This window comes from Oncorhynchus masou, chromosome 8 (genome assembly GCF_036934945.1).
Source record: "Oncorhynchus masou masou isolate Uvic2021 chromosome 8, UVic_Omas_1.1, whole genome shotgun sequence".
NCBI lineage: Eukaryota > Metazoa > Chordata > Actinopteri > Salmoniformes > Salmonidae > Oncorhynchus > Oncorhynchus masou.
The window spans coordinates 7,410,553-7,425,713 of record NC_088219.1 but is presented as its reverse complement, the minus strand read 5'-3'; the positions used below and the strand labels follow the sequence as shown (position 1 = coordinate 7,425,713).

At 42.6% G+C, this 15,161-nt stretch overlaps 1 protein-coding gene across 1 annotated transcript in view; it reads right to left on the bottom strand.

Annotated features, from left to right (window-relative positions):
* Nucleotides 1–1,751: 1,751 nt before the first annotated feature.
* Nucleotides 1,752–15,161, bottom strand: part of LOC135544035 (serine-rich and transmembrane domain-containing protein 1) — a 53,086-nt gene continuing 39,676 nt past the window's right edge. The window contains exon 2 of the mRNA XM_064971387.1: nt 1,752–3,185. Coding sequence (XP_064827459.1) covers nt 2,815–3,162 — 348 coding nt within the window. The 5' untranslated portion in view covers nt 3,163–3,185 and the 3' untranslated portion in view covers nt 1,752–2,814. The remainder of the gene's footprint in view (nt 3,186–15,161) is intronic.

Here is a 15,161-nt window from a genome sequence, read left to right as displayed (position 1 = left end):
TTATATCAAGGTATAATGTTCCCCTGTACCTTTATATCAAGGTTTAATGTTCCCCTGTACCTTTATATCAAGGTATAATGTTCCCCTATACCTTTATATCAAGGTATAATGTTCCCCTGTACCTTTATATCAAGGTTTAATGTTCCCCTGTACCTTTATATCAAGGTATAATGTTCCCCTGTACCTTTATATCAAGGTTTAATGTTCCCCTGTACCTCTATATCAAGGTATAATGTTCCCCTGTACCTTTATATCAAGGTATAATGTTCCCCCTGTACCTTTATATCAAGGTATAATGTTCCCCTGTACCTCCTATATCAAGTACCTTTATATCAAGGTTTAATGTTCCCCTGTACCTATATCAAGGTATAATGTTCTTTATATCAAGGTTTAATGTTCCCCTGTACCTCTATATCAAGGTATAATGTTCCCCTGTACCTCTATATCAAGGTATAATGTTCCCCTGTACCTTTATATCAAGGTATTAATGTTCCTTTATATCAAGGTATAATGTTCCCCTATATCAAGGTATAATGTTCCCCTGTACCTTTATATCAAGGTTTAATGTTCCCCCTCTATACCTTTATATCAAGGTATAATGTTCCCCTGTACCTTTATATCAAGGTTTAATGTTCCCCTGTACCTCTATATCAAGGTTAATGTTCCCCTGTATAATAATGTTCCCCTGTACCTTTATATCAAGGTTTAATGTTCCCCTGTACCTTTATATCAAGGTATAATGTTCCCCTGTACCTTTATATCAAGGTATAATATCAAGTTCCCCTGTACCTTTATCAAGGTATAATGTTCCCCCTCTATATCAAGGTATATATCAAGGTTTAATGTTCCCCTGTACCTCTATATCAAGGTATATTGTTCCCCTGTACCTCTATATCAAGGTATAATGTTCCCCTGTACCTCTATATCAAGGTATAATGTTCCCCTGTACCTTTATATCAAGGTTTAATGTTCCCCTGTACCTCTATATCAAGGTATAATGTTCCCCTGTACCTCTATATCAAGGTATAATGTTCCCCTGTACCTCTATATCAAGGTATAATGTTCCCCTGTACCTCTATATCAAGGTATAATGTGGAGGTTTAATGTTCCCCTGTACCTCTATATCAAGGTATAATGTTCCCCTGTACCTCTATATCAAGGTATAATGTTCCCCTGTACCTTTATATCAAGGTATAATGTTCCCCTGTACCTCTATATCAAGGTATAATGTTCCCCTGTACCTCTATATCAAGGTATAATGTGGAGGTTTAATGTTCCCCTGTACCTCTAAAAGGTATAATGTTCCCTGTACCTCTATATCCGTATAAGGTATAATGTTCCCCTGTACCTTTATATCAAGGTATAATGTTCCCCTGTACCTCTATATCAAGGTATAATGTTCCCCTGTACCTCTATATCAAGGTATAATGTGGAGGTTTAATGTTCCCCTGTACCTCTATATCAAGATATAATGTTCCCCTGTACCTTTATATCAAGGTATAATGTTCCCCTGTACCTTTATATCAAGGAGAGAATAGTCTGGCTTCACGGCATAAGGCCGCTGTTCCCTGGGAGAGAATACTCTGGCTATATGGCATAAGGCCGCTGTTCCCTGGGAGAGAATACTCTGGTTTTATTGTCTTTTTCCCCTTTATTTCTGTTCTTACCCATGTTTTTTTTGTCCATAACAATGTCAGACAGGAAATTAGGCCAGTTGTGGGATCATACCTTCAAACAAAGAGTGATATTACAAATGTTAACATTTTTTATTGTTGAACCTTCTCGATATCCAGTCCATTACAATTCAATTCTTTCAAAAAAATCAAATATGAGGTCTGGTTCAGTATGTCCTTCACAGTTAAACCAGGTTAGCACAGGTTGCGCTGGAAACAGTAGAGATATTTTGTTATTACAGAAACCTATACTTCACAGTTAAATCAGGTTAGTACAGGTTGCCCTGGAAACAGTAGAGATATTTTGACATTACAGAAAGAACTATACTTCGCACTAAAATCAGGTTAGTACAGGTTGCCCTGGAAACAGTAAAGACATTACAGAAAGAAATCAGCAGTGGGGACAAATCTGAAATGGCCCCTATTCCCTAGAGAGAACACTACTGTTGGCCAGAGCCAATTATACAGGGGATATGGTACCATTTTGTACACAGCCAGAGAAAGATGAACTTTGAATTAAAGCTGGATGAAATATGTTATCTGAGATAAACATATTAGTCACAAAATGTTTATCCATGTGGAATTAGTAACAGAAGCGGTTGTTTCCTATTTCAAATAAAAAGAGAAAGGCCGATATAAATCACACTGAAAGCGACACTAGATAAGATTAGACCCCGGCTAACTTTTCTGAGGACTTCTAAGATTCCAAAGTTGCATTCCATGGATGCGAGAATGGAAACGGACGACTGGTGTTTTGTTAGTTCCACACCGTAGGAAAACGTTTTTGTGCTTCAGTTTGTCTCCTCGTAAATATACCCCAGATTCAAAAACAGAGTTTTTTCTCTCTCTCTTCCTGGATCTGCTCTTTACACAGTGAACTATGTTTCCCATGAGCCAAAAGGAGAAGTCACAGAGGGTTCAGAGTTCAGTTCAAGCTACCGCCTTAACACATCAGAGTAAAGTCCCATATGGTCCAACTGAAAAGCTTGTTTACAGGAGTGTGTGTGTGTATGTGTATGTGTGTGTGTGTGTGTGTGTGTGTGTGTGTGTGTGTGTGTGTGTGTGTGTGTGTGTGTGTGTGTGTGTGTGTATGTGTGTGTGTGTATGTGTGTGTGTGTATGTGTGTGTGTGTGTCTCTCTCTCAAATTGACAGTGAGGACACGGTTGACCTCTGTGAAGATATACTACAGATCTCCATGTTGGTGAATGAGCTGCCCCCCTCACTGCTGCAGTCAGGTACAGAGGAGGAGGATGTAATGATATTCTTTAGCCTGTGGAGGGAGATGATGATCACCGACAGCAGGAACACCAGCAGACTCAGGAAGATCCACACGTACACGTAAACATTCTCCTGTCGCCCCGACGACAACCCTGTCCCCGCCGTGGCTGCAGTGGAAACGGAGGTGGGGGAGAACCTCAGGAAGTTTCCGTTGTCTGGGGAGATTTCGGTTCTGTTCAGCTCCTCCAATGAGAAGTCCATACCGGACATTCTGACGATCGGAATGGACAGATCTGAGAGAGAGGAGAAATAGGTTTGTTACGGTTTTCGTCTGGTGGAGGAGTAGCGGACCAAAATGCAGCGTGGTGGTTATTCATGTTCTTTAATAAAATGAACTCGACATGAAATAACTAGACAAAACAATAAATGTGTGAAAACCTATACAGCCTATCTGGTGAACACAAACACAGAGACAGGAACAATCACCCACGAAATACTCAAAGAATATGGCTGCCTAAATATGGTTCCCAATCAGAGACAACGATAAACACCTGCCTCTGATTGAGAACCAATCCAGACAGCCATAGACTATGCTAGATACCCCCACTAAGCCACACACCCAATACCTAACAAATCCCCAAGACAAAACACACCACAATAAACCCATGTCACACCCCGGCCTGACCAAATAAATAAAGACAAACACATTATACTTCGACCAGGGCGTGATAGAACCACCCCCCTAAGGTGCGGACTCCCTGACGCACACCAAAAACCATAGGGGAGGGTCCGGGTGGGCGTCTGTCCATGGTGGCGGCTCCGGCGCAGGACGTGGACCCCACTCTATCAATGTCTTAGTCCCTCCTCCTCGCATCCTTGGATAGTCCACCCTCGCCGCCGACCATGGCCTAGTAGTCCTCACCCCACTCTACTGAGGGGCAGCTCGGGACCGAGGGGCAGCTCGGGACTGAGCGGTAGCTCGGGACTGAGGAGAAGCTCGGGACTGAGGGGAAGCTTGGGACTGAGGGGAAGCTCAGCACTGAGGGGAAGCTCAGCACAGATGGGAAGCTCAGCACTGACATCAGGCGCCGACAGAGATGGCCGCCTCGCTTCGCGTTCCTAGGAAACTATGCAGTTTTTGGGTTTTTTATGTGTTATTTCTTACATTAGTACCCCAGGTCATCTTAGGTTTCATTACATACAGTCGAGAAGAACTACTGAATATAAGATCAGCGTCAACTCACCATCAGTATGAACAAGAATATGACTTTCACGAAGCGGATCCTGTGTTCTGCCTTTCAACCAGGACAATGGAATGGATCCCAGCCGGCGACCCAAAAAAACGACTTCGTAAAAGAGGTAAACGAGGCGGTCTTCTGGTCAGACTACGTAGACGGGCACACCGTGCCCCACTTCCTAGCATTCTTCTCACCAATGTCCAGTCTCTTGACAACAAGGTTGATGAAATCCGAGCAAGGGTAGCATTCCAGAGGGACATCAGAGACTGTAACGTTCTTTGCTTCACGGAAACATGGCTCACTGGAGAGATACTTTCGGTGGCGGTGCAGCCAGCGGGTTTCTCCACGCATCGCGCAGACAGAAACAAACACCTTTCTGGTAAGAAGAGTGATGGGGGCGTATGCCTTATGGCTAACGAGACGTGGTGTGATCACAGAAACATACAGGAACTCAAATCCTTCTGTTCACCTGATTTAGAATTCCTCACAATCAAATGTAGACCGTATTATCTACCAAGAGAATTCTCTTCGATTATAATCATAGCCGTATACATTCCCCCCCAAGCAGACACATCGATGGCTCTGAACGAACTTTATTTGACTCTTTGCAAACTGGAATCCATACATCCTGAGGCTGCATTCATTGTAGCTGGTGATTTTAACAAGGCTAATCTGAAAACAAGACTCCCTAAAATGTATCAGCATATCGATTGCGCCACCAGGGCTGGAAAAACCTTGAATCACAGTTATTCTAACTTCCGCGACGCATATAAGGCCCTGTCTCGCCCCCCTTTCGGGAAAGCTGACCACGACTCCATTTTGCAGATCCCTGCCTACAGGCAGAAACTGAAACAAGAAGCCCCAACGCTGAGGTCTGTCCAACGCTGGTCCGACCAAGCTGATTCCACACTCCAAGACTGCTTCCATCACATCATTAGAACGTGCGTTGAAGATGTCGTTCCCATAGCAACGATTAAAACATTCCCGAACCAGAAACCGTGGATTGATGGCAGCATTCGTGTGAAACTGAAAGCGCGAACCACTGATTTTAATCAGGGCAAGGTGACTGGTAATATGACTGAATACAAACAGTGCAGCTATTCCCTCCGCAAGGCTATCAAACAAGCTAAGCGTCAGTATAGAGACAAAGTAGAATCTCAATTCAACGGCTCAGACAACAAGAGGTATGTGGCAGTGTCTACAGTCAATCACAGACTATAAGACGAAATCCAGCACAGTCACGGACCAGGATGTCTTGCTCCCAGACAGACTAAATAACTTTTTTGCCCGCTTTGAGGACAATACAGTGCCACTGACACGGCCTGCAACGGAAACATGCGGTCTCTCCTTCACTGCAGCCGAGGTGAGTAAAACATTTAAACGTGTTAACCCTCGCAAGGCTGCAGGCCCAGACGGCATCCCCAGCCGCGCCCTCAGAGCATGCGCAGACCAGCTGGCTGGTGTGTTTACGGACATATTCAATCAATCCCTATACCAGTCTGCTGTTCCCACATGCTTCAAGAGAGCCACCATTGTTCCTGTTCCCAAGAAAGCTAAGGTAACTGAGCTAAACGACTACCGCCCCGTAGCACTCACTTCCGTCATCAACAGCTCGGCATTTAACACCATAGTACCCTCCAAGCTCGTCATCAGGCTTGAGACCCTGGGTCTCGACCCCGCCCTGTGCAACTGGGTACTGGACTTCCTGACAGGCCGCCCCCAGGTGGTGAGGGAAGGCAACAACATCTCCACCCCGCTGATCCTCAACACTGAGGCCCCACAAGGGTGCGTTCTGAGCCCTCTCCTGTACTCCCTGTTCACCCACGACTGCGTGGCAACGCACGCCTCCAACTCAATCATCAAGTTTGCGGACGACACAACAGTGGTAGGCTTGATTACCAACAACGACGAGACGGCCTACAGGGAGGAGGTGAGGGCCCAGGAAAATAACCTCACACTCAACGTCAACAAAACTAAGGAGATGATTGTGGACTTCAGGAAACAGCAGAGGGAACACCCCCCTATCCACATCGATGGAACAGTAGTGGAGAGGGTAGCAAGTTTTAAGTTCCTCGGCATACACATCACAGACAAACTGAATTGGTCCACTCACACAGACAGCATCGTGAAGAAGGCGCAGCAGCGCCTCTTCAACCTCAGGAGGCTGAAGAAATTCGGCTTGTCACCAAAAGCACTCACAAACTTCTACAGATGCACAATCGAGAGCATCCTGGCGGGCTGTATCACCGCCTGGTATGGCAACTGCTCTGCCCACAACCGTAAGGCTCTCCAGAGTGTAGTGAGGTCTGCAGAACGTATCACCGGGGGCAAACTACCTGCCCTCCAGGACACCTACACCACCCGATGTTACAGGAAGGCCATAAAGATCATCAAGGACAACACCCAGCCGAGCCACTGCCTGTTCACCCCGCTATCATCCAGAAGGCGAGGTCAGTACAGGTGCATCAAAGCTGGGACCGAGAGACTGAAAAACAGCTTCTATCTCAAGGCCATCAGACTGTTAAACAGCAACCACTAACATTGAGTGGCTGCTGCCAACACACTGACTCAACCTCCGCCACTTCAATAATGGGAATTGATGGGAAGGATATAAAATATATCACTAGCCACTTTAAACAATGCTACCTAATATAATGTTTACATACCCTACATTATTCATCTCATATGTATACGTATATACTGTACTCTATCATCCACTGCATCCTTATGTAATACATGTATCACTATGCCAACTTGTTTACATACTCATCTCATATGTATATACTGTACTCAGTACCATCTACTGTATCTTGCCTATGCTGCTCTGCACCATCACTCATTCATATATTTATGTACATATTCTTTATCCCCTTACACTGTGTATAAGAAATTTGTTTTGGAATTGTTAGTTAGATTACTTGTTGGTTATTACTGCATTGTCGGAACTGGAAGCACAAGCATTTCGCTACACTCGCATTAACATCTGTTAACCATGTGTATGTGACAAATACAATTTGATTTGATTTGATTTGAGAGGAAGCCCAGCACTGAGAGGAAGCTCAGCAATGAGAGGAAGCTCAGGCAGGTAGTTGGATCCGGCAGATCCTGGCTGGCTGGCGGTTCTGGCAGATCCTGGCTGATTGGCGGATCTGGCAGATCCTGGCTGACTGGCGGATCTGGAAGAGTCTGGTTGACTGGCAGATCTGGAAGAGTCTGGCTGACTGGCAGATCTGGAAGAGTTTGGCTGACTGGCGGATCTGGAAGAGTCTGGCTGACTGGCAGATCTGGAAGAGTCTGGCTGACAGGCGGATCTGGAAGAGTCTGGCAGACTGGCGGATCTGGAAGAGTCTGGCTGACTGGCGGATCTGGAAGAGTCTGGCAGCTCTGGCTGCTCCATGCAGACTGGCAGCTCTGGCGGCTTCTTGCAGACTGGCAGCTCTGGCTGCTCCTTTCAGACTGGCAGCTCTGGCAGCTCCTTGCAGACTGGCAGCTCCTTGCAGACTGGCAGCTCCTTGCAGACTGACAGCTCTGGCTGTTCCATGAAGACTGACAGCTCTGGCTGCTCCATGCAGACTGGCAGCTCTGGCTGCTCCATGTAGACTGACAGCTCTGGCTGCGCTGAACAGGCGGGAGAATTCGGCAGCGCAGGAGAAGAGGAAGGCTCGGGCAGCGCTGAACAGGTGGGAGACTCCGGCAGCGCAGGAGAGGAGGAAGGCTCCGGCAGCGCTGGAGAGGCGAGGCGCACTGTAGGCCTGATGCGTGGTGCTGGCACTGGTGGTACTGGGCCGAGGACACGCACAGGAAGCCTGGTGCGGGGAACTGCCAACGGAGGGCTGGTGCGTGGAGGTGGTACTGGGTAGACCGGACCGTGCAGGCGCACTGTTGCTCTTGAGCACCGAGCCTGCCCAACCTTACCTGGTTGAATATTCCTGGTCGCTCTGCCAGTGCGGCAAGGTGGAAAAGCCCGCACTGGGCTATGCAGGCGAACCGGGGACACCGTATGCAAGGCTGGTGCCGGCCCAAGGAGACGCACTGGGGACCAGATGCGTAGAGCTGGCTTCATGGCATTTGGCTCCACGCTCAATCTAGCCCGGAATATACCGCACCGGGCTATGCACCAGCACTGGGAACACCGTGGGCACCACAGCATAACACGGTGCTATGCACTGGGAACAACATGTGCACCACAGCATAACACGGTGCCTGCACTGGGAACAACATGTGCACCACAGCATAACACAGTGCTATGCACCTGCACTGGGAACACCATGTGCACCACAGCATAACACAGTGCTATGCACCTGCACTGGGAACACCATGCGCACCACAGCATAACACGGTGCTATGCACTGGGAACACCATGTGCACCACAGCATAACACGGTGCTATGCACTGGGAACACCATGTGCACCACAGCATAACACAGTGCTATGCACCTGCACTGGGAACACCATGTGCACCACAGCATAACACAGTGCTATGCACTGGGAACACCATGGGCACCACAGCATAACACAGTGCTATGCACTGGGGACACCATGTGCACCACAGCATAACACAGTGCTATGCACCTGCACTGGGAACACCATGTGCACCACAGCATAACACAGTGCTATGCACCTGCACTGGGAACACCATGCGCACCACAGCATAACACGGTGCTATGCACTGGGAACACCATGGGCACCACAGCATAACACGGTGCTATGCACTGGGAACACCATGGGCACCACAGCATAACACAGTGCTATGCACCTGCACTGGGAACACCGTGGGCACCACAGCATTACACAGCGCCTGCCCGGTCTCACGTGACCAATGACGAAAACGCGTAAATTAAGTTAAATTAAGAGAACATTAAGGGTGGATCCCAGATACAAAGCAGGACTCACTTGAAACAGAGATTTCACCCTCAACGTGACTTCCCTGGTTAAATAATGGATCAACAAATACAGACAAACATATACAAACATGCTGTACTGACAAGAGGATCTGTCACGCCTTGGTCTTAGTATTTTGTGTTTTAGTTTATTAGTTAGTCAGACCAGGGTGTGACATGGGGTTATTATGTATTGTATTTTCGTATTGGGGTTTGTAGTGTTTGGGATTGTAGTTGATTAGGGGTGTGTGTGTGTTAAATAGGTTTGGCTGCCTGAGGCGGTTCTCAATCAGAGTCAGGTGATTCTCGTTGTCGCTGATTGGGAACCGTATTTAGGTAGCCTGGTTTTCGCCTTGTATTTCGTGGGTGATTGTTCCTGTCTCTGTGTAGTGTGCACCAGTCAGGCTGTATTAGGTTTCACGTTCTGTTTGTTGTTTTTGTATTTATGTAGTTATTCATGTATAGTTCGTTCGTTTGTCTTCATTAATAAACATGAGTAACTTACACGCTGCATTCCGGTCCGACTCTCCTTCAACAAAAAAAGAACTCCGTTACAGAATCACCCACCACTCTCGGACCGAGCAGCGTGTCTGTATCATGCTGTACTGACAAGAGGATCATTATAAATGTGGACGTGGTTACTGAGATGGTAAACCCTTCTCCAGGCATTTTGAGATCTCATCATCTGTACAAAATGTGCATATCTGGAACAACAGGTACTGTATTAGACAGTGGACTGGTCCAAGACACCCTCCCAGTGTTGTCTATCTGAGGGGGTAGGAGTCTTTGTGATAAAAACAGAAAAGGACATTGAAGAGGTTTAGAAGATTAAATTGTTAGATGATAGTGATGATAAATTGAGGCTGGTGCTGTAATAGAACAAGGCCAGTGTTATAACTAGGCTAGTAATAGAACTAGGCTGGTATTAGAACAAGGATAGTAATAGAACTAGGCTAGTGTAGTAATAGAACTAGGCTAGTGTAGTAATAGAACTAGGCTAGTAGTAATAGAACTAGGCTGGTATTAGAACAAGGCTAGTAATAGAACTAGGCTAGTGTAGTAATAGAAGTAGGCTAGTGTAGTAATAGAACTAGGCTAGTAGTAATAGAACTAGGCTAGTAGTAATAGAACTAGGCTAGTATTAGAACAAGGCTAGTAATAGAACTAGGCTAGTGTAGTAATAGAACTAGGCTAGTGTAGTAATAGAACAAAGCTAGTGTAGTAATAGAACTAGTCTAGTGATAGAACGAGGCTAGTGTAGTAATAGAACTAGGCTAGTGTAGCAATAGAACTAGGCTAGTGTAGTAATAGAACTAGGCTAGTGTAGTAATAGAACAAAGCTAGTGTAGTAATAGAACTAGTCTAGTAATAGAACGAGGCTAGTGTGGTAATAGAACTACGCTAGTGTAGTAATAGAACTAGGCTAGTGTAGTAATAGAACTAGGCTAGTGTAGTAATAGAACAAGGCTATTAATAGAACTAGGCTAGTGTAGTATAAGAACTAGGCTAGTAATAGAGCTAGGCTAGTGTAGTAATAGAACTAGGCTAGTAATAGAACTATGCTAGTGAACTAGGCTAGTGTAGTAATATAACTAGGCTAGTATAGTAATAGAACAAGGCTAGTGTAGCAATAGGACTAGGCTAGTAATAGAACTAGGCTAGTGTAGTTATAGAACTAGGCTAGTGTAGTAATAGAACTAGGCAAGTGTAGTACAAGAACTAGACTAGTAATAGAACAAGTGTAGTAATAGAACTAGGCTAGTAATAGAACTAGGCTAGTATTAGAACTAGGCTAGTAATAGAACTAGACTAGTGGAGTAATAGAACTAGGCTAGTAATAGAAATAGGCTAGTGTAGTAATAGAACTAGGCTAGTAATAGAAATATGCTAGTTATATAACTAGTGTAGTAATAGAACTAGGCGAGTATTAGAACTAGGCTAGTAATAGAACTAGACTAGTGGAGTAATAGAACTAGGCTAGTAAAAGAACTAGGCTAGTGTAGTAATAGAACTAGACTAGTGGAGTAATAGAACTAGGCTAGTAATAGAACTAGGCTAGTGTGGTAATAGAACTAGGCTAGTATTAGAACTAGGCTAGTCATAGAACTAGACTAGTGTAGTAATAGAACTAGGCCAGTAATAGAAATAGGCTAGTTATATAACTAGTGTAGTAATAGAACTAGGCTAGTATTAGAACTAGGCTGGTAGTAATAGAACTAGGCTAGTGTGGTAATATAACTAGGCTAGTGTGGTAATAGAACTAGGCTAGTGTGGTAATAGAACTAGGCTAGTAGCAATAGAACTAGGCTAGTAGTAATATAACTAGGCTAGTAGGAATAGAACTAGGCTTGTGTGTTAATAGAACTAGGCTAGGAGTAATAGAACTAGGCTAGTAGTAATAGAACTAGGCTAGTAATAGAACTAGGCTAGTAATAGATATAGACTAGTGTAGTAATAGATCAAGGCTAGTAGTAATAGAACTAGACTAATAATAGAACTAGGCTAGTAGTAATGGAACTAGACTAATAATAGAACTAGGCTAGTGTGGAAATAGAAATAGGCTAGTAATAGAACTAGACTAATAATGGAACGAGGCTAGTGTAGTAATAGAACTAGACTAATGAGGTAATAGAACTAGGCTAGTGTAGTAATAGAACTAGGCTAATAATAGCACTAGGCTAGTGTAGTAATAGAACTAGACTAATGAGGTAATATAACTAGGCTAGTGTAGTAATAGACCTAGACTAATGAGGTAATAGAACTAGGCTAATAATAGAACTAGGCGAGTGTAGTAATAGAACTAGACTAATGAGGTAATAGAACTAGGCTAATAATAGCACTAGGCTAGTGTAGTAATAGAACTACACTAATGAGGTAATAGAACTAGGCTAGTGTAGTAATAGAACTAGGCTAATAATAGAACTAGGCTAGTGTAGTAATAGACCTAGACTAATGAGGTAATAGAACTAGGCTAGTGTGGTAATAGAACTAGGCTAGTAATAGAACTAGACTAGTGAGGTAATAGAACTAGGCTAGTGAGGTAATAGAACAAGGCTAGAGTGGTAATAGAACTAGGCTAGTAATAGAACTAGACTAGTGAGGTAATAGAACGAGGCTAGTGAGGTAATAGAACGAGGCTAGTGAGGTAATAGAACTAGGCAAGTGTAGTACAAGAACTAGACTAGTAGACTAGTAATAGAACAAGTGTAGTAATAGAACTAGGCTAGTAATAGAACTAGGCTAGTAATAGAACTAGGCTAGTATTAGAACTAGGCTAGTAATAGAACTAGACTAGTGGAGTAATAGAACTAGGCTAGTAATAGAAATAGGCTAGTGTAGTAATAGAACTAGGCTAGTAATAGAAATAGGCTAGTTATATAACTAGTGTAGTAATAGAACTAGGCTAATAGAGCTATTAGAACTAGGTTAGTAATAGAACTAGACTAGTGGAGTAATAGAACTGGGCTAGTAATAGAACTAGGCTAGTGTAGTAATAGAACTAGGCTAGTGTAGTATAAGAACTAGGCTAGTAATAGAACTAGGCTAGTGTAGTAATAGAACTAGGCTAGTAATAGAACTATGCTAGTGAACTAGGCTAGTGTAGAACTAGACTAATATAACTAGGCTAGTATAGTAATAGAACAAGGCTAGTGTAGCAATAGGACTAGGCTAGTAATAGAACTAGGCTAGTAGTAATAGAACTAGGCTATAACTAGAACTAGGCTAGTGTAGTAATAGAACTAGGCTGTAGTAATAGAACTAGACTAGTAATAGAACTAGGCTAGTATAGAACTAGGCTAGTAATAGAACTAGGCTAGTAGTAATAGAACTAGGCTAGTAATAGAACTAGGCTAGTAATAGAACTAGGCTAGTAATAGAACTGGCTAGTAATAATAGAACTAGGCTAGTAATAGAACTAGGCTAGGTAGTAATAGAACTAGACTAGTGGAGTAATAGAACTAATAGAACTAGGCTAGTAGTAATAGAACTAGGCTAAGGCTAGTAGAACTAGTAATAGAACTAGACTAATAATAGAACTAGGCTAGTAGTAATAGAACTAGGCTAGTAGTGTGGTAATAGAACTAGGCTAGTGTAGTAATAGAACTAGGCTAGTAATAGAACTAGGCTAGTGTAGTAATAGAACTAGACTAGAGTAATAGAACTAGGCTAGTAATAGAACTAGGCTAGTAATAGAACTAGTAATAGAACTAGGCTAGTGAGGTAATAGAACTAGGCTAGTAGTAATAGAACTAGGCTAGTAATAGAACTAGACTAGTAGGCTAGTAGAACTAGACTAGTGTAGTAATAGAACTAGGCTAGTGTAGTAATAGAACTAGGCTAGTGTAATAGAACTAGACTAGTAATAGAACTAGGCTAGTGAGTAATAGAACTAGACTAATAAATAGAACTAGTAGAACTAGGTAATAGAACTAGGCTAGTAATAGAACTAGGCTAGTAATAGAACTAGACTAGTGTAAATAGAACTAGGCTAGTGAGGTAATAGAACTAACTAGAATAGAACTAGGCTAGTGTAGTAATAGAAGACTAGGCTAGTAGTAATAGAACTAGGCTAGTGTAGTAATAGAACTAGGCTAGTAATATAACTATAATAGAACTAGGCTAGTGAGGTAATAGAACTAGACTAGTAATAGAACTAGACTAGTAATAACTAGAACTAGGCTAGTAAGACTAGTAATAGAACTAGGCTAGACTAGTAATAGAACTAGAACTATACTAATAATAGAACTAGACTAGTAATAGAACTAGACTAGTAATAGAACTAGTAATAGAACTAGACTAGTACTAATAATAGAACTAGTAATAGAACTAGGCTAGTGAGGTAATAGAACTAGACTAGAACTAGGAACTAGTGAGGTAATAGAACTAATAGAACTAGGCTAGTAGACTATAGAACTAGACTAGTAATAGAACTAGGCTAGTAGAACTAGACTAGTAATAGAACTAATAGTGAGGTAATAGAACTAGACTAGTAGTAATAGAACTAGGCTAGTAATAATAGAACTAGACTAGTAATAGAACTAGACTAGTAATAGAACTAGTAATAGAACTAGACTAATAGAACTAGGAACTAGACTAGTGAGGTAATAGAACTAGAACTAATAATAGAACTAGACTAGTAATAGAACTAGACTAGTGAGGTAATAGAACTAGACTAGTAATAGAACTAGGCTAGTGAGAACTAGGCTAATAGAACTAGACTAGTAGAACTAATAGAACTAGGCTAGTGAGGTAATAGAACTAGGCTAGTAAGGTAATAGAACTAGGCTAGTGAGGTAATAGAACTAGGCTAGACTAATAGAACAAGGCTAGTGTGGTAATAGAACTAGACTAGTAACTAGGCTAGTAATAGAACAGTGTAGGTAATAGAACTAGGCTAGTGAGGTAATAGAACTAGGCTAGTGAATAGAACTAGACTAATAATAGAACTAGACTAGTAATAGAACTAGGAACTAGTAATAGAACTAGACAAATAATAGAACTAGACTAATAATAGAACTAGGCTAGAACTAGGCTAGTAATAGAACTAGACTAGTAATAGAACTAGGCTAATAATAGAACTAGACTAGTAATAGAACTAGACTAGTAATAGAACTAGGCTAGTGAGGTAATAGAACTAGACTAGTAATAGAACTAGACTAGTAATAGAACTAGGCTAGTGAGGTAATAGAACTAGACTAGTAATAGAACTAGTAGTAATAGAACTAGACTAGTAAATAGAACTAGGCTAGTAGTGAGGTAATAGAACTAGACTAGTAATAGAACTAGGCTAATAATAGAACTAGGCTAGTGAGGTAATAGAACTAGGCTAGTGAGGTAATAGAACTAGTGAGGTAATAGAACTAGTAGTAGGCTAATAGAACTAGAGTGAGGTAATAGAACCAGACTAGTAATAGAAGTAATAGAACTAGGCTAGTAATAGAACTAGACTAGACTAATAATAGAACTAGACTAATAGAACTAGACTAGTGAAATAGAACTAGACTAGTAATAGAACTAGACTAGTAATAGTAGACTAGTAATAGAACTAGACTAGTAATAGAACTAGACTAGTGAGGTAATAGAACTAGGCTAGTGAGGTAATAGAACAAGGCTAAACTAGACTAAGGTAATAGAACTAGACTAGTAATAGA